We start from the raw sequence: 26,173 nt of genomic DNA, 5'->3' as shown, positions 1-26,173 counted from the left end.
ACACCTGCAGCCCCACTATACCATAACACACCTGCAGCCCTACTATACCATAACACACCTGCAGCCCTACTATACCATAACACACCTGCAGCCCCACTATACCAACACACCTGCAGCCCTACTATCCCATAACACACCTGCGGCCCTACTATCCCATAACACACCTGCGGCCCTACTATATTATAACACACCTGTAGTCCTACTATACTATAACACACTTGCAGTCCTACTATGACTTTGATGCTGGAGAGGGGTGGGAGTGGAAGTCAGCAGATCCAGGAGCTCAGCAGTCAGCTAACCTAGCAATCAGTGAACTGAAGAAGACGGATTATATCAACCTTTGGTGTCCACACACGCACGCACGAACACACGCACACACACAGAATTCACAACCACAAGTACTTACGGGTTTTCCCATTGCAGCAGAGCACGACGTCATTCACCCAATCTGTGTGGTGCTCCATAGATGCTATGTACGGGTCTTGCTGAAATGAAAACCCACAAAGTTTACAGCAGAGCAACACATGACAAAGTACGGCCATGCAGATTTCTTCGGTTACTGTGCCACACTATCAGGACAGTTACTATAATGAAAGCCTAGGTTCCCAAGGTTAAGAGCTACATACCCCTTGCAGTGGCAAAACTGACAAGTGCTGGGTGAGCTGGGGTATGGGGCACAGAGTGTGGGAGGACAGGAAGGACTTGGGGAAACTGAGGTAGGGATCTCTGACACAGTGTGCCTGGGCTCAACTCCAGAGCCTCTTACAGACAGCGTCTAGACGTCCCACACCACGACAAGTCACACACCTCATGGGCAAGAGAACAGCTCTTTGCATGTCTAAGAACGGAGGCTCTGCAGTCTTGTCAAGACCAGGGAAAAGATGTTTGAGGGTAGGACAGACTGCCAGATTCTAGGTAAGCTGCATTTCCCCTTAATTTGCTCAAAATATTGCAAATTCTCAAAAAGCTAACATTCTAATTCAGATATGAGTTCCTATGGCATTGCAAACACACTTTTCTGATTTTCATGACTTTGACACGGTCTTCATCGGCTCAAGAACTCAAAGCCTGCTGGACTGAGTCCACTGGGAGAAACCTTATCAGGCAGCTGTGCCAATTAGCCTCCATCTGCAGTGAACACAGGTTTATAGAGCTAAAAAGACACACACACACACACACACACACACACACACACACACACACACACACACACACACACAGGTGCTGGTACTAGGGATCTGACATTAGGCTGAGCCCGTTTACTGCCTTGAGAGGGTAAACTTCAGATCTTGGTGAGGACAAGGGGCCGAGACATACAGGTAAGAGCTTGGTGAATGCTCCTCTTCCTCCCAGTATCATTTTCTGTCTCCTTCACGAGGCAGCATTCAAACAAACCCGAGAGCCCCTCCCATTCAGCCGCACGTCTCACTTTCCACGCAGAACCGCTTGGCTGCTGGGGAATGAGCGCCTTGCACAGGATTTTGGTTTCATTACAAACCTGATAACCTGTCTTGATAACAATGCATTTAACTGCCTCTCACAGCTTAAGAGGCTTTCAAAGCTGGGGTGTAGCTCAGTGGTGGTAGGGTGCTTGCCCAGCATGCACAAGGCCCAGGACTTGACGCTCAGTGCTGCACAAGAAGCCATGAAGCCTCTGGAAGCCCTAACGAGTAGGAGAGAGCAGCCTTCATGGTTTTACATCCACCCTGTTAGCCAGGAAGACCCTAACATATTGTAGGAACTTTAATCACTTTTTATAAAGAAATTAAATATTTGTGAAAGTACATAATTCAACATTTTGTTGTTCTATTTTCAGCACTATTATCAAGAGCCTTTTCAAGTTCATAATGAAACCAAAATCCTGTGAGAAGTGCTTATTCCCCACCAGCCAAATATATTTACTCCTCTGTGACAGGGGCCTCTTAAGGCAAAGGAATTAACGGAGGCATTTTCTCACAGGCTTACAGAACTCTGAGAATAATAACATCTTTATAGACTATAATATGAAGCTCAGTGCCCATCAGACAAAGTCACTGGTCCAAGCTCTGACTCCCCGCCTCACCTTGTGTTGATTGACACTCCATATTCTGATGATGGAGTCCCGCCCCGCTGTAAAGAGCCTGTTGAGCGCTGGGTCCAGCTGCAGGGCATTGACTCCATTCCGATTGTACTTCTCCACTTCATCTCGAATAACATAGGAAACCTGGCGGACACCAACAAAAGCCAGGCCGTGTTGAGGTGCAGCCCACTAGTGGCTGATTCCAAAATCAAGCTAACTGAAGGCAACAGTTTCTGTTTTTATCTTACTCCACAGAGACTAAAGGGCATCACTGACAACCCAGCTCAGAACACGCAGGTCTGCTATTAACAACCTGGACACCTCCCCAGGCTCCATCCATTTTCACCAAGTTCCTGGCTGACAGACTCCAGGACAAGACCTGTAGTCCTGCTCTAAGACTGAAATGTCTGGCACACTGAATGCTCTCTCCCAGAATGCCCTTTTCCATTGGCATGCACAGCGAGTGAACACCAGAGCAGGCTTCCTCCAAAGCCTACAGAGCAGATGGAGCTCGCCTGAAGATCAGAGTGCAAAGTCAGCCACACTAGTTAGCCACAGAGGCCAGGCAGTGGTGCACACACCTTTCATCCCAGCACTCAGGAGACAAAGGCAGCCGATCTCTTGTTAGTTCAAGGCCACCCTGAGCTACACAAAATTGATCCAGTCTAAAAGTGAAACAGCTCACACAAAGGTGATCCCAGCACTAGAGAGGAATCGGAAGGCTGGAGGAGACAGGAGCTGAGTGAGTCTGAGGTCTGGTGGAGACAGACGCAGTCTGGAGACGCAGTCTGAGGTGGATCGCCCCTTCGGTCTGAGCACTGGTAGGGGTGAGAGCTCTCTGGTGGCTGCCACTCTGCTTCTCTGATCTTCAGCTTGAACCCAGTATGTTTCTGGGTTTTTAATCATTAAGAACGATTAGAATTGGTACTACATTCCACCTCTAGGGCCTCCCTTTTCCCACTGCTCTGGGCAGGAGTGCTCACTGCTTCGAGCTCAGATGGTGCCACCTCGACTTGCTCATTCTGCTCAAGAGTGAAAACATATACCAGGTGACACGGCCTGCATGACTGCAAAGGTCTCTCTTTTCCCCTCACTTGACATACATGAAAAAATTTAGATACCAGTCCCTGCCATGTGCAAGGTGCTGGGTTCCACCTCAAGCACTACAAAGAAAGAAAAAACAGGAAGGAAGAGGCAGGCAGATCCCTGTGAGGCCAGCCTGGTCTACAGAGAGAGCTCCAGGACTGCCAGGGTCACACAGAGAAGCCTGTCTCAAAATTAAAAAAGGAAAGAGATGCTGGCCTTGGTGGCGCACGCCTTTAATCCCAGCACTCGGGAGGCAGAGGCAGGCGGATCTCTGTGAGTTCAAGGACAGCCTCCAAAACAACACAGAGAAACCCTGTCTCGACAAACCAAAAAGGAAAGAGAGCGAGACAAAGGTGGACGCCTGAGTGCAAAGCCTCCTTAGTTCCTTCAGCACCCGCTGTTACACTGACTCCATGCCTTCCGTCTCTTTCAAAGTGGCCTCATTTGTGTTCTCTCTTGGACACCTTCTCTTACTCTAGGCCATTCTCTAAGCTTTTAGGATCTTTTTGTGTTGTGACATTTCTGGATTTTTGTCCTTTGACCAACCCCTGGCTTTCCTGTGCATTTAGAACGCCCTTTCAATCTAGAAAGTGTGGTACCTCATGCCTGCAGACACCCTTGTGTGGACAGACAGTAGCAGCGATAAGGGCACCAGCATTTCCCGGGCAGCCCTTTCTGCCTACCACAGCAACAGAACAATCTTCATATTAAAATGGCCATGGGCATCTCATAGAATAAAAACAAGATTCACTTGGGCGAGGTGGCACATATCTTTAAACCCACAGCACTTGGGAGGCAGAGGCAAGAGGATTTCTGTGATCTCTAGGTCAGCCTGGTCTACACATCGAGTTCCAAGACAGTCAGGGTGTATAGAGACCTTTTCAAAACAGGAAGAGAAAAACAACCCAAACAAAAGAGGGGGAGGACTTGTGAGATGGCTAAGTGGGTAGCAGTTGGTGCCAAACCTGATGACCCAGAGTCCCACCCCTTGAGTCCACATGGTGAAGGGAAGAGTCAACTTCTACAAGCTGCCCCCCCCCCACCTCTAAGCGCTCTAGCCTCACAAAGGGAACCCTGGACAACTCCCTCAGGGTCCTCAAGGCTGAGCACTAACTCACTTTTATGTGAGTATCTGACGCCTAGAATGGGAGCCCATTTCCTCTCATCTGAGTTGATGGCCTCTCTGCTCTTAAAGGTTTCACCGTTTGTGGATTACTCACCCCTGGAACTCCCACTCTGTATTCTTTTCACACTGTGAGGGACCCAAAATGAGACACAGTGGGACACCAACAGGGAGAAGGGGCTGCTGTGTGCTGCGCCACGCTGTTCCTTGTTCAGAGACCACTTAGGCCTCACCTCCTCACAGCTTTCCACTGACTTGAAGACTCCCTATCTGCCCTGCAGCCACTTCTCTACTCCAGGCCTCTTTACTGCCTCACAAGCAGGCTTTCACTCCTACCTGAGGACATTTTCACTGGGTATTCTCAATGGAGTACCCTCGTCCACATGGCTTAGCGACTGTCTACTCCCTTTCCTCCACAGCCTTTCAAGTCACCTCCTCACGCAGGGTTTCTCTGACCAGCACAAAGACCCCACTAATGCATACTTACCATGGAGGTGCAAGCTTGGAATCCCAGCGTGGGGGCAGAGGCAGCAGGGCTCTGCGAGTTCGTCAACCAGGCCCACAGAGATCCGACTCACACCACCATCACCACCACAGCTCTTCTACTGCTTACCATGACCAGTTTTTTTTTTTTTGTTTACATTTTTTGTTTGTGTGTTTGAGACAGGGTTTCTTTGGTAGCCTTGGCTGCCCTGAAACTCTCTGTAGACCAGGCTGGCCTTGAACTCAGCCTGCCTCTGCCCTTGAGTGCTGAGGTTAAAGGAGTGCACCACCACCACCCAATTGTGAATGCTTTTACTATTTATAATTTATTTAAGATACAATTTATAGTGAAACACGCCATACCTGACAAATGAACACAGCTGTGCAGTACAAACCTTTACAGAGGACATGATTACACCTTACAGAGGAGTTCCCAATTCGCACCGTGCATCCTTAGACAACCTAACTCTAGTTTTATCATCATAATGACCTGTCCAATAGGAGCACACAGCTCCCAAGCAGAGCTGTTCCAGAAAGCACGCTAGTCTAGGCCAGGCCAGGAAAAACCGGCTAAACATAACCACTACCCCAGCTGTTCCTTCTAGTCCCGTAAATTATGACTTTCTGTTTGTAACTCCTTTAAAAAGCATTTTGGGGCTGGAGAAATGGCTCAGTGAGAAAGTGGCTACACTTACCACCAAAGCATAAGAATGAGGTAGACCACCAGGCTGACCTTGAACTTAGAGATCCGCCTGCTTCTGCCTCCAAGTGTTGGGACTCGTGGGTCACCACGTAAACACACCTTGGTCTTCCTTTATGGAAATGGGAACATGCCGTGCTGACTGGCTGCTCCGGACACCTTCCTGTAGATCATATGCCCTCGCATATTGAGTGTGAATGACATCTGCGTTTGTCCTTGAGTGTGTGCATGGAGGGATGGGGTCAAGCGTCAGTGCTTTGTGTTTTATGACTCTCCATTTTATTTTTGTCTGAGGTATGGCCTCTCACAGAATCTGGAGTTTATCAACCCCTCAAGACTAGGTGGCTAGCAAGCCCCAGTGCTCTTCCTGTCCCTGCCTTCCCCATACTAAGACTTTGGCACCACACCTGCTTTTGTGTGGACACTGATGATCTCAACTCAGAGCCTTGTGTGACATGCACTTACCAACTACACAGTTTCCCCGGCTTCCAGTGTACTTTCTGAAAACTGCAGAGTAACCTACTATATGAATACATATTTTATTTGATAACGACATACACTGAGATTTCCAGTGTATGGCTACTTATTGTTTCCCACAATAACAATATTCCTAAAATAAATGCTCTTAGATAAGGAGAGACAGATTACAGACATATATGTGATTTTGTAGAATCATTTCTTTTAAAGGCATGGTCTCACAATGTAGCTCTAGGTGACCTAGAATGTAAGTCAGGCCTGCCTCTGCTCCCTGAGTGTGGGGATTAAGGGAGTGTGCCACCAGGAAAGGACAGAACACATTTTTAAAAGTAAGACACTAGGTTTTGGCAAAACAAGACACAAAGTAGTGAGTGCTACAGCTCTGTTTAAAGTAAAAAGTCATACAAGTCAGGAAGCAAACCGGGAAAGCATATACAATGTACAGCTTTCAACCAGTGTCAACTCTGCCTCAAAGGAAACTGCTCACCAGAGTTTTCCGTTGTCATGACTGCGGAGCTACGGTAATGTCTAGTGGGTCAGGGGATCTCAAGGATCCTGACTTAGGTTAGTTCAGGGAAGACAGAGCTACCCTAAAGTGTCAGGAGTGTGCAGGCTGACACAGGACAACCTACACAGTCGCTGCCTTGAGGTAGTGGAGGACAGGCAGACTTCATGGATTTGTACTATCTGTGGGCTCTTCTTTCCATGAGCATGCGTGGATATGCGCCTACTCCTCTGCACAGTGAGGTGAAACCGGTCTCTGCAGCTTCTGCGCCTGCCAGACAAATTCGTAACTTTTTCTTCAGCAGGCTAATTTCACTCTTGGGAGGAAATGGCGTCTAGTTACAATCAGCAAACTCCAGCTTCGCTCTCGGTGGGCTGAGAGTGGGGCCACCTCCTCCCTCGTTCATGCTGTTTGCACGGGCTCACAGCCTGTTTAAACCTTTGTTTTGTTTTTGCACCTGCTGTGGTTCACTTTCATCGTCCCTCTCCTCTATCGCTATTGTCTTACTCTTGTTTTTAAAAGATGCTAGGGGGTGCAGTGGTGGCACACGCCTTTAATCCTAGCACTCCGCAGGCAGAGGAAGGAGGATCTTTGTGAGTTCAAGGCCAGCCTGGTCTACAGAGTGAGTTCCAGGACAGGCTCCAAAGCAATACAGAGAAACCCTGTCTCGAAAAACCAAAACAAAAATGCTAGGGACTGAACTCAAGGGCCTTGTGCAGGGCAAGCGCTCTTCCAGTGTACAGCCACAGCTTTGACTTGCAAATGTTCTAAAGCACGCATATATGTACAAGTGCCACAAAGCAGCTGTGGAGGTCAGAGGGTAACACGGAGGGAGTCAGCTCTCACATTCCCAGGAGTCAAACTCAAGTCTTCAGGTGTGGGAGTGAGCACCTTTACCCTCCAAGCCATCTCACCAGCCCTGTCTTTTACATCTTTGCCCCTAAATGGAGAGAACTGATAATCCTTACTCTATTGACCACCATCCTAGAGTGCAGAACATGACTAAGTTACAACTTGGTTGGAAACGGCATTCTCACCACCTGGCCTGGAAGCTGGGGTTACTTCAATCCCATCACGAATGCCCTTTAAAAGAAAAACAACACCTATTCAGGGAAAGCTATGGGATCTTAGATCTTGAAATTTCGCTTATTCCTTAAATATTTGATTATTTGTGTGCGGGGTGTGTGGACAGCCCGTGCATGCACACAGCTGTGGGGGTGGAGCTTGTCTCCCTGGTCCTGGGCCTCCTGATCAGCAAGACTAGCCAGCCATCAAGCTTCAGGGACCCTCCCGTTTCTGCCTCCCCAGAGCTGATTAGAGTGTCAACCAACATGCCACGCTTCCTTTTAAGTGAGAGGACAGAAATTTAGATCATGCTTGTGCTCCGGGCCCTTTACCAGAGGAGACACCTCCCTAGCTCAATTTTAATCATTTTAACCACCATCTAGTGAGCGCATAGGAACGCTGAACTCGCCAGCGAGACCAGTAACATAAAAGGGACACCTTTTCAGAAAACTTCACAACTTTAGAACCTTATGCTGGGGTTACTGACTTCCAGACCCCACTTCTGAACACAAAGTTCAATCTGTGGAGTGTTAGTGACTGCTAAACTCTTCCCCTCTGTGGGGCCAATTAATCTATGCACTCGTTACATGTCCAATGACTCAGCGCACCTTTTCAAGTCTCTAACAGGACTTAAAAAACAAACAGACAAACAAACAAACAGGCAAACCCATCCTGTAACATAAAAGGTAGCGGATAATATTTTTTTGAGCCAGGGTCTCCGGTAGCTCAGACTGACCTTAAACTTGTTAGGTACCGGAGAATGGGTCTGAATTTTTGAACTTCCGATCCTCTAGCCTTTAACCACCCCCTCCTCGACGCTAGGTGCTCAAGGCGCACAGGCAGGTACCACCAGGCTGAGATTTACGCGGTGCAAGGGGGGGGATGGGGCGGGGTGCTGACCTTGCTTAGGACAGGAAGCCCTGCCAGATGAACCCCACCCCCGGCGGCCCACAAGGCAGCAAAAGCTTGAGCTCAAACGTCCACCCAACCAGAAGTTTGATTTAGGGAGACCCAAGGCACCCACGACGTGCGTTAACTACCGCCGCCGCCGCGGAGACAAGGACCAAGGAGGAAGGCGGGGATGGCGGTGGGGGAGGCGAAGGCCACCGCCGAGGAGGGGAAAACCGTCACTACTCTCCCCACCCCAGCGCAGGGCTCCCACGTGCGGCCCGGCCCCGCCACGCCCCCGCCGCAAGGCCCCCCGGGCTCCCGGGGTCTCACCCACCCGCGGGCGCCGCGTGGCCTCCGCCGCCGGGTCGCGGCCGCTCCGGAGGAAGGCGGCCGAGAGCAGAGGCAGGTGAGCGGGCAGCAGGCCCATGGCGCCGCCGCAGGCCCGGTGCCCCGGCACGGCGGTTTCCCCGCGCCCGCCCGCCCGCGCGCCCAGCCCGCCCGCTCGCCGCCTCAGGCCGTTGGCGCCGCGGCCCCACCCCTCGCGCGGCTGCGCCCCCGCCCCGCCAGCCTCCCTCCCTCCGGCCGTCGAACCCCGCCGACCGCGGCCCGAGGCATCCGCCCGCCCGCGGGGGAAGCCGGTCCGACGGCAGCGCCGCCCGGGCTGCAGAGCCCGGCCGCCATACCTGCACTTTCCTCCGCCCGGCTGTGTTCTGCCGGTGATGGGCCGCCATCTTGCATGTTGACACTCCGACGTCACTTCCGGGAGCGGCCGGCGCCGGCGGATGTCCCGCCCTGGTTCCCTCGGTTGGGCAGGACGGTAGGTAGGGGCGTGGGCTCGCCCGGCCCGTAGCGAGGGAAAAGGCCGAGCGCGGGCGGTAACGCTGACGGGAGGCGCAGCCGCCCCGGGCGCCCACCCCTGCGTTAGTATGCGTCGTGTTTTTTTTTTGTTTTTAAAGCTCAAGTTTGCTGTGCGTTTGCGTCTCGCCTGAGTGTCTGTCCGTGCACTCCGTGCGTGCGGTACCCGCGGAGGTCGGGAGAGGCCGTCGGATCCCGGGGACCGGAGTTAACGGTTGCTTGTGAGCATCGCGTGGCTTCCGGGAGTCGAACCCAAGTGCTCTGCCGGAGCAGCCAGTGCTCTTAACCGCTGAGCCCTGTCTCCGACTCCGTCTCCATATTTGTAGCTTAAAAAAAAACAAAAAAAATTCGTTATTTGCTTGTTTTTCAAGACAGGGTTTCTCTGTGTTGCTTTGGAGACTGTCCTGGAACTCGCCCTGTAGACCAGGCTGGCTTCGAACTCACAGAGATCCGCCTGCTTCTGCCTCCCTAGTGCTGGGGTTAAAGGCGTGCGCCACCAACGCCCCGGCCTGTTGTTATTTTGTTTTTGATGCACGGTCTTGCTGTGTAGCCCCGGCTGGCCTAGTATGCGCTATGTAGACCAGGCTGACCTCAGACTCCTCCGGAGGTCAGAAGTCCGCTTGTGGGGGTCAGTTCTCTCCTCCCGCTGTGTGGGTCTTGAGGGTCTAACTCAGGCTTGGCAGCGGCACCCTTACCCAGTGGGCTATCTCACCGGCCCCCTCAAGAGAGCTAGAAGTACAGACTTGTGCCACGGTAGCTGGTAAAATGGGTCCTAGGAAGTTAAGCAGGAGAATGTTAGCATTGACCCTGGTATACTGACTGAAGACAATCAGTGTATTTTTAAATGATCACCTGGGTCAGGGAACGTGGCTAAAGTGTTATAACCCCTGTGGAAACCCACTACCTTTGTAAGCTAATTAAAAAAATGCAGAGGGTCTGGAGAGATGGCTGAGAAATGAAGAGCACTCGCTGCTCCTGCAGAAGACTTGGGTTTGGGTCCTAGCATCCGTCCACCTGGGAGAGCATGAGTGTCTGTCACTCCAATTCCACAGGCCCTCTTCTGGCCCCCGCAGGTACTGCATGCAGGTGGCATACCCACACATGCCGGCAGCACACTCACACACATAAAATAGAAGCAAATCTTAGAAAGAAAACACACTTATAAAGACAGAATTTTGAGCATAGATACCCTGCATGGATGGACGATTACTCCCCCAGAAGATATGGGGTATTAAATGAGAATCTCAATGCCAGGCACGGGATAGCTTCCTGTGACTTATGGTCAGGGAAGCCCTAGAGGTCCCCCAAACAATACAGGCCATTGCTGTTGCTCTCGGTTGCCCACTAAAACTAAGTAGTAAGACAGGATTGCTGAAGACGCCATACACTTCGGTAGTTGGACGCAGAGACAACAAGGTGGCACCGACTCCAACATTTCCTCCCCAGGACTAGCCTTCATAGTGGCGGGGGTGCTAAGCAGCCCTCCAGGGAAGACACAACATCCGTGATATCCCTGCAGACAACCCCGCCAGGCAGGATGTGCTCACTGGTGTAGCGGTGGCCTGACAGGTATGAGGATGACCAACGCCTTTTGGATTCAGGTCTGGTCCTGTGCATCCCGTGGCCCTAGGGAGGATCCTGCTACTGTTGCTTTGCTAAACTACGTGTTGCCAGACTTCTTTCTAGATGTTTGTGTAGTGGCAGCATCTTAGGGTGTGGCTTCAGGGGTCTGGAGAGATGGCTCAGGGGTTAAGAGCACTGGCTGCTCTTCCAGAGGTTCCGAGTTCAATTCCCAGCACCCACATGGCGGCTCACAGTCATACCAGATGAAGGATTAACAGGTGTTTATTTGGGGAGCACCCACATGATGATGGCAAATCACCACCATCTTCCTGTTCCTGGAGATGCAGTCTCTGCCCATAAATTAGTTCTGTCCTCAGCCATGGCCAGAGGCGTCGCCTCTCTTTGTAGGGAGCAGCTGTGAACGCAGAGAGAGACTCAAAGTGCTAATAAGTGCTCAGCTCTAAATACACATCCGTATCGCCCCCACCGCAAGGTTCAGGAAACGTCTTTGAAATAGAGTGGAGAGAATGTAAGAGCCGGATCATGGGGCGGAGACTGAAATGCTGTCTCTCGGATATGACGTGGCCATCGCACCATCAACGACATGCAGCTGTAGCCACCTGCACAAGATCTGTTCAGCACTCAATGAACTCAGTGGGCTATTAACACAGACAGGAGAGGACATGGATTGGGAAGTGGCTGAGGGTGCCTGGCGGAGTTGGGGAAGGACATAAAAGTCCCTGGGGGGAGTAGGAGGGAGGAGATGGGGTTCCTTGGGGGGAATGGAAGAGATGAGTTGGGGGAGCGTGTGATCAGTATGTATTGTTTACACATGTGAAATTGTCTAAGGGTAAATAAAAGATGCTCTGTTAAAACGATCATATAGTGTTTAGCATATGTTTGACGTGTAGTAAGAACGTAATAAAAATGAAACTGGGCTATCGATGTAGTGCCCAGTAAAACTCCTAGTATCACAATAAATAAACACTGCTGAGATGGAAACACAAAACCACGCAGAACCTTGGTTCACAGCAACTACTTTCTGTTAGCGGCTAATATATTATTTGGGTATTTAAAAGTGGTATGGAGCAGAACTGGAGAGGTGGCTCAGAGGTTAAGAGCACTGGCTGCTCTTCCAGAGGACCCGGGTTCAATTCCCAGCACCCACATGGCAGCTCACAGCAGTCTGTAACTTCAGTTATAGGGGACCCAACCCTCTTCTGGCCTCCTCTGTACATACATAGTTCACACACATACTGTAGATGCAGACAAAATACCTATACACGTAAAATAAAAGGAAAAAAATTAAAAATGGCATGGTGGTTTGAATGAGAATCACCCGCCGCGGCTCAGGTATTTGAACACTGGGTCCGGGTTGGTTGGCACTGGGTCCGGGTTGGCACTGTTAGGGAGCTGGTGTGGCCTTGCTGAAGGCTGCACATCCCTGTGGGTGGGCTTCCATGTTTCATAGTCTCAGCCTGTTTCCCGCTCACTCTGCTCCCTGTGTGATCACTCAGCATCATGCTCTTGCCACCAGGCCCGTCACTTGTTACCACGCCTTCCCTGCCACGATGGACTCTGACTCCTCTAGAACCATAAGCCGACGTAAAGTCTTCCATGAGGTGCTTTTGGGAAAAGTGACTAATGCTGATTGATTTTTTAAAAAAGAAGAGCACTTTTCGACTCATTTAGTCAGATTGTATACTACAAGTCCATCCTGGTTGTCGATCAGATCAGAGAAACAACAACAAAACCTATATGGTTTCCTTCTAGCATAATCTTCCAGTAAGAAGTAAGGTACAGGGATGTGTGATAAGCTGTAAGATTGCCATTCAAGAGTGATGTACAGGCCAAGCAAGGTTATATAAGCAATTTTAGTAGTGTAGCATGAACCCAAACTTAAGATGTCGGGGTTTGTGAAATAAAATTCACACCCACTACAATTCTTTCAGCTTGCATTTTCAGAAGCTTCAGCCAGTTCAACTTCTGTTAAAAAACTTACATAACATAAAAGACACGCTTGTGATACCGTTTTAACTTATTTAGTGCATGTGTGTGCGCGCGCACACACGCGTGTGTATGGGTGTCCAAGGATGCCAGTAGAAGATGCCTGTCTTACTCAAGTGTTTTGTCATTGTGAAGAGACACCATGATCCAGGCAACTCATAGTTATAAGAGGAAGCATTTCATTGGGGCAGGCTTACAGTTTCAGAGGTCCAGTCCATTACCATCATGGAGGAGGGCATGGCAGATGCGATGCTGGAGGAGCTGAGAGTTCCACATCCAGATCTGCAGTCAGCAGGAAGAGAGACACACTGGGCCTGGCTCGAGCATCTGAAACTCCAAAGCCCACCCCCCGTGACACACTTCCTCTGACAAGCCACACCCACTAATTCTTCCCAATAGAGCCACTCCCTGACCACAAAGCATTCAAATGTCTGAGCCTGGGGGGGCTATTCTTACTTAAACCGCCACAGTGCCCGATGTCCTGCAGGTGGAGTTACAGGCAGTTGTGAGATGCCTGGTATTAGTGCTGGCAACTGAGCTCTGGTCCTCTGCAAGAAGAGCAAAAGCTATTAATCACTGAGCCAACTCTCCGTCCTTGTGATACATCTTTTAGATAATTTCTTAATTTTCCCACTTGGTAAATACAGTACCCCATCCCCGGCCATCTCTGTGTTCTCCCACAGAAAGTCTATGAAGCAGCTGGAGATGTTTCTGTGGAACATTGTATGGTGTTCCCATGCGGTCAGAGAGACTGCTTTAAGTGTCATATTGAAATTTTCCTAACAAAGGGAAAAGAAGCCAACATGTTTAGCAGCTAGGTTATGTCCGAACACTCTGAGAACACAGTCTCCTCTTACCTCGGGGGTGGTGTCACAGTATAGATAGAACAAACCACTTCCCAGTCTAGAAATGCTTGGCCCATATTTCCCACTGGAGGGCAGTAGAGAGCCGTCCACTCGGGCCCCTGAGTTAGAAGTCACTGGCTGTGAGACTTTTGCATGTTTGCTACTTATTCTCCACAGACGAAAAGCCACAATCAAAGTGCCTCTACAAGAAATGGACTTTCTTCCATGGAAGTGCCATAACTTACTAGGAAGACAAGTTAAATGAAAACAAAGCACAATTTGGGTGTTTGCAAGGTCAGTGAATCCCATGTTTATGGATTTAAGCCGCTCAGATTAACAGCTTTTTATAAAAGGTTACACACATGCAGTGTGTTTCTTACCATTATTCATTAAATCAAACAGTTTTTACGTAGTATTTAAATTTCACTCCTAGAGATGACTTATCGTGTATGGTAGTGTGTGCAGATATCTCATGGATATTCCTCACTGTTTTATAGAAGACCTTGGAGCATCCCAGAATTTTGGTACCCAAGGGATGCTAGTCACCATGGATACGAGGGGTGACTTGATAATTTTAACAACTGGACAAAATAAAAACAATTTAATATCTGTGCTACAAATACTCCCCTTTTGTTATGTGGTTCTTACAAAGGACCTGAGTGGGCTGAGGCTCTCCAAAGCTCAGGATAGAAACGTGCGGTGGGGGTGACCTAGACCCCACAGACTTGAATGTGTCCAAGTAGATGCCATTTCCAGTTATTAAGATTAAATGTAATTCTGGGCCATCGAGACAGCTCAGCAGGTCATGGTGCTTGCCGCCAAGCCTGGTGACCAGAGTTCAGTCTCTGGAACCCATGTGGCAGGAAAAGAGAAGTGACTCATATAAGTTGTCCTCAGACTTCTATGCGTGTGCTATGTCTACCCCAAATGTCAGAAATTTAGAAACTTTAAAAAATCAAATTCAGTGTACTTCTGGGCTCCCACCTAGTCAAAATGATGGGGAACTCCTCCTCAGTTGAAGTCAGTACACCTGTGGCTACAGCAATTACCACAAGGTCACAGGTCAATCTCAGGATCATACTGGGGGCGGGTCACCAAAAACCCTGAAACCATAGAGTTTGGAACCCAGTGTCCCAGAAACACTTGGATGTGACAGATCAGTGGGACTTTTCTTTCGCCTGGAGAGGGCCATTATCGGCGCTGGGAATCCCAGAGCCTGTGACTTAGCCCCAAGAGCACCACCATCAACCCGGACACCTGCGTGATGCTCCTGGTTTTCATCTCTCGCAGATCCCCTCTCCTCTCACTAACCGTCTCCCGGCCTCTGCAGGGAATCGAGCTGCTTTCTGATTTCCCACCTAGCGTATAATGTCTTGGCTTTCACTGGAGTCCAGATGAGAACTGATCTTTAGGAGCGCCTGCTTTTTGCTGGGCAAACACAAACCACCCCTGAGACCCGCAAGCTCTGTGGTGGAAGCTGAGGAAGGAAGGGAGATCACAAAACCGGTGGAGACATTCCAGTTCCTCAGCAAACCCTCCCTCCCCGGAGGCTGGAGTCGAACACTGTTCTGTTCCTCGTAATCTCCTGGCAGAAACCACCGGCATTCTTCATGCCTCTATAAGCACCTTCAAAATGCTTTCAAAAACCAGGCCCAAAAGTCTGGAAATCTCCCTTCACTAATTTGTTGTACATGAATGCCCGAAGAAGCCTTTGAATGGTAAATGCAGTGGGAGGGGCAGTTTCCATGGCAACAGTCCAAGGCATCCTTTTCTCCCTGCAAGCCAATTAGGTCTTCATTGCTGAGCTGTTGTGAATGAGAAGGCAAGGGCTGGGCTCCTGTGCGGGGAGGAGGGGTGGTAAGAGGGGAAGTCCTAAGCACCTGGCTGGCACCTCATCCCGAACCCACTGGGCCCTGCTCTGGTTGCCCTGGACCACTTGGGGAAAATACACTTGGAACACACGACAAAGAACCAGTTTCTTTAGTAATACAAAGAACGATTACGAGCTAACACGGAATACACCAAAGCACAATAGGAAAAAAAAAATTAGCGAAGGGCATGAAGAGGTACTTACAGAGAAAGAAAAGAAATGGCTGGATCTGTACGGGAGTGTCCTTAATCTCACTCATAATGAGGAAAATATGTGTTTACGGGAACACCGCTTTTCTCCCACGGCTCAGAAAAGACCTGAAAGTTTAATGAGACGCTGTGTTCAGGTGATGTGGGGAAGCCGTCGTTTATACACTCGGAGTGCCAGGGTAAATCAATATAATCACCCAGGAAGGTGACTTAGCAGTTCTTTTTTTTTCTAGCAATTCCTTCTCGAAACTGTACTTACAGTTAATACAGGGAAGCATTGTTGGAGAAAACGATGGGGACAGATTAAAGGGATGATTGACAGGCCACTAATGCTCCTGCCACCTACCATTAGTGTGGCTGAGGGAGTGGTATGGAATGGACTGCCTTCTATCTCAGTTTAACCCGAGGCAGAGGTAGGATCAGTTGCCTTTCTTTTAGTGAAATACCGACAGGACCTGGGTGTGGTGGTATGCGCCTTTCATCTCAGCAGCTGGGAGGAAGCAGACAGATGTCTGTGAGTTTGAGGCCAGTGCTGTCTCCATGCAGAGTTCTGGGACAGCCAGGGCACCACAGAGAGACGCTGTGTCAGAACCAAAGCCTGTTGGGGGACGTCCTTCTGCATACGTGTTTCTCCTATCGGTTGATGGATAAAACACCGATTGGCCAGTAGCCAGGCAGGAGAGATAGGTAGGGCAACCAGAGGAGGAGAATGCTGGGGAGAGGGGAGAGAGAAGCCACCAGAAAGAGAAACCATGTAGCCAAGGAAGGAGTAACAGGTCCAGGCCCTTCTTGGGTAAGATAAGGCCACCTGGAAACACTTAGATTGATAGAAATGGGTTAATAATTAAGAGAGAGCTAGCCAATAAGAAGCCTGAGCCATCGACCAACAGGTTAAAATTAATAGACGCCCCCGTGTGTTCATTTGGGGCTAAACAGCTGCAGGACCAAGCTGGAAAGAAACCTCCAGCTACAAAAACCTGACGAAATCTTCCTGAGGATGGAAGGGTTATTTCGGCTCACAGTTTGAGGGATGGAGCCCAGCATGGTGGAGTAGTCAGTGCAGGAGCCTGAGGGCACAGCTGACCACCAGGGTCTGCAGACAGGACATAGGTGGCTTCCTCCTCTCTGACGTTCAGGGCCCAGGCCCACATTTGGGGGGTCTTTCCACCCGAGGTAACCAAATCTAGACCGTTCTTCACAGACAAGCCTAGACATTTGTCCTTTAATGACTTCAGACCCTGTCAGGTTGACAGTGTCACAACCAGATTAGGATGCAGTCCCAAGTAAGCATAAAACAGATCCCACGTGCGGGTTATGGAAGAAAATTCTCCCGAGAACTCCTAGGTCGCTCAGGAGGCTCAATGGTGTCGGGGTGTGGGAAGAAAGATTTCTTTGGAAATAATCTGTGCTCTTCTCCTATCTCTTCTCTCCCAGGAGTTCGTGACCTGTGACTCTGAACATACTAAGGTAGGTCTTTGGTGAGACCGTCCTGAGAGCTTGTAAGTGAGCAGTCGGGTGGGTCTCAGTTCTAGAGGCTGAGAGGTGACCCCACCACAGCAACGGCTTTGGTGAAGCCATGAGATATGCCGGGAACAGACCGTGCACCACAGTTTTGGAGTAAGGACTGTGCAGTGCCTAGGTTTATGTCAACTTGACACGAGCTAGAGTCATCAGAGAGGAGGGAGCCTCAGTTGGGAAAATGGCTAATGCTGGGCGTTGGTGGTGCACATCTTTAATCCCAGCCCTCAGGAGGCAGAGGCAGTTGGATCTCTGTGAGTTCAAGACCAGTCTGGTCTACAGAGTGAGTTCCAGGACAGCCTCCAAAGCCACAGAGAAACCCTGTCTAAGAAAAAAAAGAAAGGTGAAGACCAACATGCATGGGTGTTCTGTGACCTCCACACCCAGGCTATGGCAAGTGTACACTACACACATACACACTGCACATGAACACTCGTGTGCACACACACAACTCTCATACACCTACACCCACAGACACACACTCATGCACACACACAACTCTCATACACCTACACCCACAGACACCCACTCATGCACACACTCTCACACACCTACACCCAGACACATACTCATGCACATTCACGCACTCACACACCTACACCCACAGACACACACTCATGCACACACTCACACACCTACACCCAGACACATACTCATGCACATTCACACACTCACACACCTACACCCACAGACACACACTCATGCACACACTCTCATACACCTACACCCACAGACACACACTCATGCACATTCACACACTCACACACCTACACCCACAGACACATACTCATGCACATTCACACACTCACACACCTACACCCACAGACACACACTCATGCACACACTCTCATACACGTACACCCACAGACACACACTCATGCACATTCACACACTCACACACCTACACCCACAGACACATACTCATGCACATTCACACACCCACACACCTACACCCACAGACACACACTCATGTACACACTCACACTCATGTGCTATACATGCACAGAAAATGATTTTTAAAAGCAAGACACCTTAAATATAAAGCTGCTTTCAAGATTTTTCTCTTTGTCACTGGTTTTATGGAATACCTCCATATTGGGTGTGTGTGTGTGTGTGTGTGTGTGTGTGTGTGTGTGTGCACTTGAATATTTCTGGAGGATCCTGAATGCATAAAGTTCTAGCTTCCACCAAATTTGTGAAATGTTCATTATTTCTTTAGCTTTTTCACATAGAGGTTGGCCTGGAACTTGCAATCCTGCCTCTTTAAAAAAATCTTTAATTTATTTTTAATCATGTACACACTTAGGAGAAGTGTGTGTATGTCCATGTGAGTGAGTATAGTGTATGGAGGCTGGAAGAGGGTCTTGGGTCCTCTGGGGTTACAAGTGGTTGTGAACCACCCTAAGTGGGTACTGGGAATTTGGGTCCTCTGGAAGAGTAGCCGAGTGTTCTACCTGCTGAGCCATCTCTTCAGCCCCTGCAAATGTTTTCTCATGCCTCTTCCACTCTTCTCTCTCCTTGGGAGTTCTGCTGGACTGGCCTGTTGTGGAATATTTCCTTAACAGGCAAAGATGTGTTACATTTGTCTATGATGTATTTGTTTAATCATGTAAGAACGTGCGTTTAGTTATGTAAAGACGTGTTGCATCTGTGTCATCTTGCCTGCCTAAGGCACCTCATTGGTCTAATAAAGAGCTGAACAGCCAATAGGCAGAAGGGGGATCGGTGAGGCTGGTGGGCAGAGAGAATAGGAGAGAATGAGGGAGACAGAGAGGGCATGACCGGAGCAAGAAGCCAGATCGTCACCAGCCAACAGACATGGAGAAGCAGTAAAAGTAAGATATACAGAAGAAACGTAACAAGCCCTGAGGCAAAAGGTAGATACAGAGAAATAGGTTAATTTAAGTTAAAAGAGCCAGCCAGAAAAGAGCCTAAGCTAGGCTGAGAGTTCAAAATAATAAGTCTCCGTGTCTCAAGATTTGGGAGCCAGCTGGTGACCTAAAGCAAAAAGCCTGGTATTGCCCTACTTTTTTTCTTCCAGTTTCTTCACACTGCAGTTCTATTTGATCCTTTTATATATTCCACATCTGCACTTAATTTCCCAATATATGTGCTCAGTTTTAATAACTATTTTAGATTCTCTGTTTAATTATAGTATCTATGTCCAGTCTGGGTGGTTTCCACTGAATAATTTATACCATCGCTATGGGTCATATTTTCTTGCCTGGCAGGCAGAAACTGTGACATTTACTCTGGTGCGTGTCAGGGGATATTTCTGTGTCCCTGAATTCCTGGGCTTTGCTGTGGAATAAATCACTTGGAAAGGGTTGGTTCCTGCGGTCTAGATTTCCATTGTGCTCATTTGCTTTTCTTTTGAGAAAGGGTCATGGGTCCCAGGCTAGCCCTGATTTCACACTGTAGCCAAGGATGACCTTAAACTCTGGACCCTCCTGCTTCTACCTGCCAAGTGTTAAAATCCTAAGTGTGGCACACCAAGTCTGGTTCTGTCTGTCTATCTGTGTGTGTGTGTGTGTGTGTGTGTGTGTGTGTGCGCATTGAGCACATACATTGCATGGAGTGTGTATGGAGGACAACTTGTAGGAGGCGGTTCTTTCCACCATGTATGTTCCATGAATCAAGCGCGCACGCACACACACACACACACACACACACACACACCACACACACACACACACAGTGTAGAAACTGGTTATTTCCTTTCACCTTGTGGGAACTGGGAATCAACCTCAGTCTGTCAGGCATGGTGCCAAGTGTTCCAACCTGCGGAGCCACCTGTGGCTTCTGGGAATCAAACTCGGGTCCTCATGCTCTCAAGGCAAGCGCCTTCCCAGCTGAGCCACCCTCCAGATGTCCCTTCTGGGGTGAGGCTTGGCCTGGTTGCAGGTAGCCTCTCTCCCCAGGTAACCCCCTCACACTTAGTCTATGGAAACACCTCCCCAAATGTCAGGGGTTATGTTGCTGTGATGGAGCACCGTAACCAAAAGCAAGCTGGGGAGGAGAGGGTTTATTTGTCTCACACTTCCACATCGTAGTCCATCACTGAAGGAAGTCAGGACGGGAGCTCACACAGAGCAGGAACCTGGAGGCTGGAGCTGAAGCAGAGGCCATGGAGGTGAGCTGCTCACTGGGTCGCTCCCCATGGCTTGCTCAGTCTGCTTTCTTACAGAACCCAGGACCACCTGCCCAGGGATGGCCCCACCCACAATGGGCTGGGCCCTCCCCTGTTAATCACCAAATAAGACAATGCCTTATAGCCAGATTTGGGGAGGGGTAGTTCAAGACAGGGTTTCTCTGTTCACTGTTGCCTGTCCTACACTATGCCAGCTCCCAGGAATTCTGTCTCAGTCCCCCACCTTTCTGTAGAAGTCTTGGGAGTACAAATGTGTGTTACAGCCCCCAGCTTTCAAATACCTTGTTTGAAATAATTCAAATGAAAATATAGTTATCCTGGGACATCATACAATTATTGTACATGGAATGACTCATTACAGTTCTGAAGGCTGAGAAGTTCAGAATCAAGGCTGATCTTCTGACCAGAGGGGCAGGGCTAAACTTGGGAGTTTCTACTCTCTGTATGATCTGCTACCTGGACACGAGATAGACCGCACCTCTAGGATGGTAATCTGTGCTGTGATACTTAATACTGGCTGTCACAGAGACGGGATCTAGAATCAGCCAGGAGACACATCTTGGTGTATGTATTTAAGGAAGTTTCTAGACAGGGTTCATCGAGGTAGAAAGACTCACCCTAAATGTGGGCAGAACTGTTCCAGGGGCCAATGATCCAGAATGAACAAAAAGAGATGGAGCAGGTGAGCAGCGACTCTCGCCTCTGCTTCCTGACTGCACTTGTACTGTGACCAGCCACCGACTGCTACGCCTTCCCAGCCTGAGTGGACTGCGCCCCAAAGCCACGAGCCCAAACGAACACATCTTTTCTTAAGTTGCTTTTGCCAGAGATTTTATCACAGCAAGGAGAAAAGCGACTAATGCAGTTCTTTCTCAGACGGTGGTGTCCTGAATAAAGGACAACTCAAATATCCAATTCCTCCTCAGATCAGGTATCCGAGGAACACCAGCGTTCAAGTTTGCAGCTCCCATTGTATCATCACACAGGGAAGACGGCAGAGAAAGAAGAGACAAGCTCTCGCGTGCGGTTATTTAAATATTGATTTAACATGCACACACGTGTACACACATACGTGCACATACGCATAGGTTGTAGTTGCCTTCCAAAGACAGAAGATGGCATAAGATCCCCTGGAGTTGGAGTTACAGGTGGTTGGGAGCCATCTGATGTGGGTGCTGGGAACTGAACTCAGGTATCCATTCTTTTTTTTTTCTTTTTTTTTCTTTTTTTTTTGGTTTTTCGAGACAGGGTTTCTCTGTGGCTTTGGAGGCTGTCCTGGAACTAGCTCTTGTAGACCAGGCTGGCCTCGAACTCACAGAGATCCGCCTGCCTCTGCCTCCCAAGTGCTGGGATTAAAGGCGTGCGCCACCAACGCCCGGCAGGTATCCATTCTTAAGAGCTGAATTATCTTCCACACCCTCCCCCCACTAATCCCACTCATACCGGCTCCTTACTCATTTCCTAATTGCTGCCATCATGCGGATGCTCTGAACTCAATATTTAAATGGAGGAGACAAAAACTCCAGTCCCCTGGACGTGGCTCAGGAGCTCTTGCTTTGGATTCAGAAATGTATTTCAGACGTGACAAAGGCTGGAACAGGTTGACTGCCTTGCCTGACACAGTGGGCGGAACATGGGCATGCCCTGCGGAGAAGGCAAAGCTGGATTTGGATTTAGACAGGAGCAAAGGGCACAGGTAGCATGTGGTTTCTCATGCAGACCCCTGAGCTGAAGCAGGGGCCTTGGCTGTACCCCACACTTCGTCTCGCTGTAGGTGAGGAGCAGTTGAAGATGCCCTGGCCACTTAGACCCCCAGAGTATGCTGTTTGCCTCCCCAACCTTGGCAGCCCCTGACTGGATGGAAACAGAGGAAAAGCCCTCTCCTTTCTCAGGGTGAGTGTGTGTTACAAGCTGCCTGTCGGAGCCCCTGTGCGGTCAAGATGAATATCAGCTTCATCTGAGTCTCATTATTTGTGTGTGTGTGTGTGTGTGTGTGTGTGTGTGTGTGTGAGAGAGAGAGAGAGAGAGAGAGAGAGAGAGAGAGAGAGAGAGAGAGAGAGAGAGAGAGAGAGAGAGAGAGAGAGAGAGAGAGAGAGAGAGAGAGAGAGAGAACGAAGGAAGGGAGAACACGGGTTTTCCTCTTCCTCTGTGTCCTGGCCCTATCTCCAGCACAGGCTGGGCTCCTCCACAGCCGTAGCGTTGAAACCCATCCCCTACACAGGAAGCGCTGTGTGCTCTGCACCTTTGAGATGCTTTCCGGGACTCTTCAGTTGATCTGTCACCAAGGCAGAGGACCGGTAGCCTCTGCCAATGATGTCATCTATTAGAGGCACTTATCTCTAAGTGGTGGCATTACTGATGAATTTCCTTCACTTCGGTCCTTTGTTAAAAAGAAGGAAGCATGCCCCTCACCTCTTCTCCTGCTCTTTGATGCACAGAGCCAACCTTCACCTGGTATTTATTTTCGGTTTCCCCTAATTGCAGCTCATCAAGCATTTATCTTGCATTTACAAGTTCTCGCTGCAGGTACATTTTTAGCCATCCTCAGTAAAGCAACATAATTGCAGGAGAAACTATAGAAATGAGCCAGAGAGGAGGAAAGTGACAAGCACCATTGCTGTTACTTAAGCACGGTGACCTACCCAGAGATGGGCCAGAGAAGACAACGTCTCCAGGGGACCGCAGGAGGCAGGGAAGGAGCTCAGACGGAGACCCCGAGGCATCAGAAGCCCACCCAGGACGCTTATTTTATTCAACAACAAGATGCCGTGTTATTTAATTCACACGTCTCAAAACCCCAGTTAGGCAAGTTTTCCTTTTCCAAAAATGCATTTATTTCCATTTTGAAGGTGAAAAAGTTTCTCTGTGCGGATTGGCTTAACCTGCCTTTGCTGCACAGAATATGATTGGTTGAATTTGACATAAGTTTTGGACATAATAATAATCTTAGTGATAGCAAGTGTAGCTCTCCTGTCCCACAGGACGCTGAGGCCAAGGCTTTGCTTGGTCAGGGGGACGAGCAACAGAGCTGGTGACGCCCACCACTCTCCCAGGTCTGCTGACCCTGCTTCCTATGACACGAGGGTTCTCACACGGACCCCCTCCCCTTTTCACCCCCAACCACACACACCCTACTTAAGCATCTCACTTCTGTTCTTTTACACTCGTGCTCTCTCACCAGGTGAAAGACTTACGTTATCACCTCCTATCTGTCAAATCTAAAATCTCCGCCTCACTGTGATGGCAGTCTGTGTGAAAAAAAAATGTAGTCTCACTCACCTCCCCCCCCCCAAGGTTTTAATTATATATGCACATATGGGAAGGGGTATGTGGTGATATGGGTGTTCTAGGAGGCCCAGGACAGTGCATGGAACCCCTGGAGCTGGAGTTACAGGTGGTTGGGAACCGTCTGAAATGGGTGCTGGCAATTGAATTTGGGTCTTCTGCAAAAGCAGAGTGGTGCATGCCTGTGCTCTTGGGAGGCTGAGACAGACGTCATGGATCCAGCTCAGCCTGGGCAACACAACAAGACCCTGTCTCAAGCAAAGACAGGGGGGCTGGAGAGACGGCGCAGTGGTTAAAAGCACTTGTTCTTGCAGAGGGCTTGAGTTGGGTTTCCAGCACCCACATGACGGCTCACAACTCTGCTTCTGGGGACCCAGCACCCCATTCTGAGCTCTGCAGACACATAGCACATATACACACCCACAGGCAAAAGCAGGGCAGCAAAATGGCTGGGTGGGTACAGACACTGGCCGCCATGTGACAACCTGAGTGTGACACCGGGGTACCACACGGTAGAAGGAGAGAACTGACTCCTCCAGGTTGTCCTCTGGTCTCCACAGGCATGATGCATGCCATGACACAATGTGTATGTGTGCACTCGCACACACAGACACGCACACACACACAGACACACACACATACAGACTCTCTCTCTCTCTCTCCGATATAGGAACATGTCATAACAGAAACTGTCTGGAGCCCACAATGGGAGACTTTGAATTTTAAAAGACTTTCAATTCTGAAATACGTTGGCTATTTTTAAGGGACTGAAATTTTAATGTGTTTGAATTTGTAAAGACTAAGAGACTTTTAAAGTTATTTATGTTTTTATTGTGAGATCTTGGGTGCAAATAAGAAGGGTTGTGACTTAGTAGTGATGTGCTTGTGTGTCAAGTTGACAAGGGATCAGTTGTGCTGGCTGCTCTGATGTCAATGTGACACAAGCCAGAGTCATCTGAAAGGAAGGCTCCTCAATTGAGAAAATGCCCCATAGGTCCCAGCTGTAAGGCATATCCTTAATTAGTGGTGGATGGGGGCCAGCCCAGTCCATTGTGGGGCCATCCCAGGCTGGTGGTCCTGGGTTCTATGAGAGAGCAGGCTGAGGAAGCCATGGGGAGCAGCCAGTGAGCAGCTCCCTCCATGGCCTCTGCATCAGCTCCCGCCTGCAGGTTCCTGCCCTGCTTGAGTCCCTGCCCTGACTTCCTTCCGTGATAAACCATGATGTGGAAATGTAAACCAAATAAGCCATTTCCTTCCCAACGCTTTTTGGTCATGGTGTTTCGTCTCAGCAATAGAAACCCCGACTAGGACACTAAGCTTGTCAAGTACCACAGCCACTTCATTTCTGGACTCGCTACCTAAAGAAAACAAGCACATGTCCACACAAAAACTTGTCCACTGGAGGTCTAGCAGTATTATCTGCTTTACACAAAAGGAAGAAACAACTCAATGGCCATCAAGCACTTAGGGAATGGATACACCAAATGTAAAAGGCTATATAATGTGTGCTCTAATTTATGAGAGAGATCTAGAAAAAGGAAATGCAAGGGCTACTGAGGTGGTTCAGTGGGTTAAGGCACTTGATATCCAGCCTGACACTTGAGTGGGGTCCACAGGACCCACGTGGTGGAAGCAGAGAACTGACTCCCAATAGCTGTGGTCTGACCTTCATCTGAGCACTGTGGTGCTAAACAAAGAAGCACCAAACAATTAAAAAAATGCTACTGTATTGTTTTGGAGCCTGTCCTGGAACTCGCTCTGTAGACCAGGCTGGCCTCGAACTCACAGAGATCCCCCTGCCTCTGCCTCCCGAGTGCTGGGATTAATGGCGTGCGTGAACACAGCCCGGCTGTTGTGTGGCCTTTATCTCATTTAAATAATTGAGTTCAGAGGCTGGCATAGCTTTGATGAAGCAAGGACCCTTTGGCATGATCATGGTGCTTGTTCATTATTTTTTGTTTTTTAGAGGCAGAGTTTCCCTGTAGCTTTGGAATCTGTCCTGGAACTTGCTTTGTAGACCAGGCTGGCCTGGAAATCACAGAGATCCCCCTGCCTCTTCCTCCTGAGTGCTGGGGTTAAAGATGTGCACCACCAATGCCTGGCATTATTTTAAAGATCAGGTCTTGATATGTAGCCAAGGCTAGATTTGAATTTGTAAACCTTAGCCTAAGTGTTAGAGTTACAGGCATGCACCCTGTACCTGTGTTCACCCCTGCACCTGCCCATTCAGTGAATGTTAAGTCGGCACCCTCAGTGCAGTAGGTAGTGGGAACATATGATAAGAATAAGTCCTGATAGTCAGACCTGGACTCTCTCATCTAGAGGGGAAGATGGACCATTGAATGTTTAAGGTGTAGTATTGGAGCACAATTGGTAAAATTTGATCCAGAGGGACACACACACACACACACACACACACACACACACACACACACACACACACAATGAGAACAGCTTTGAGGGCATTGAGAATGAGGGCAT

General features: G+C 49.3%; 1 protein-coding gene and 2 long non-coding RNA genes across 9 annotated transcripts in view; 1 reads left to right on the top strand and 2 right to left on the bottom strand.

Annotated features, from left to right (window-relative positions):
• Positions 1 to 9,197, bottom strand: part of Wdr48 (WD repeat domain 48) — a 31,325-nt gene extending 22,128 nt beyond the window's left edge. Inside the window, exons 1-3 of one of the 5 annotated variants that reach the window (XM_005082338.4) lie at positions 9,073 to 9,197; positions 2,063 to 2,203; positions 407 to 485 (exon numbers count right to left, since the gene is read on the bottom strand). In XM_005082338.4, coding sequence (XP_005082395.1) covers positions 407 to 485; positions 2,063 to 2,203; positions 9,073 to 9,120 — 268 coding nt within the window. In that variant the 5' untranslated portion in view covers positions 9,121 to 9,197. Of the gene's footprint in view, positions 1 to 406; positions 486 to 2,062; positions 2,204 to 7,401; positions 7,504 to 8,723; positions 8,840 to 9,072 lie in introns of those variants that run through there. The other 4 variants (XM_040739777.1, XM_013122215.3, XM_040739775.1 and 1 more) reach the window with 4 other exon arrangements.
• Positions 8,949 to 26,173, top strand: part of LOC121137498 — a 40,975-nt gene continuing 23,750 nt past the window's right edge. The window contains exons 1-2 of one of the 2 annotated variants that reach the window (XR_005874749.1): positions 8,949 to 9,206; positions 17,173 to 17,205. This is a non-coding gene — a long non-coding RNA (uncharacterized LOC121137498). Of the gene's footprint in view, positions 9,207 to 13,841; positions 13,954 to 17,172; positions 17,206 to 26,173 lie in introns of those variants that run through there. The other variant, XR_005874747.1, reaches the window with a different exon arrangement.
• Positions 9,317 to 15,867, bottom strand: LOC121137499. Of its 2 annotated transcripts, XR_005874750.1 has the most exons (4): positions 15,734 to 15,867; positions 13,271 to 13,362; positions 13,012 to 13,096; positions 9,317 to 9,570 (listed from the first exon to the last, which is right to left on the bottom strand). It is a non-coding gene; the product is annotated as an uncharacterized LOC121137499 (long non-coding RNA). The 2 variants fall into 2 exon arrangements; XR_005874751.1 differs by lacking the exons at positions 13,012 to 13,096; positions 13,271 to 13,362; positions 15,734 to 15,867 and adding an exon at positions 9,835 to 9,950.

This window comes from Mesocricetus auratus, unplaced genomic scaffold, assembly GCF_017639785.1.
Source record: "Mesocricetus auratus isolate SY011 unplaced genomic scaffold, BCM_Maur_2.0 Super-Scaffold_100691, whole genome shotgun sequence".
Taxonomy (NCBI): Eukaryota; Metazoa; Chordata; class Mammalia; order Rodentia; family Cricetidae; genus Mesocricetus; species Mesocricetus auratus.
Note: the sequence above shows the minus strand (reverse complement) of the source record. Positions and strands in the feature narration are given on the sequence as shown.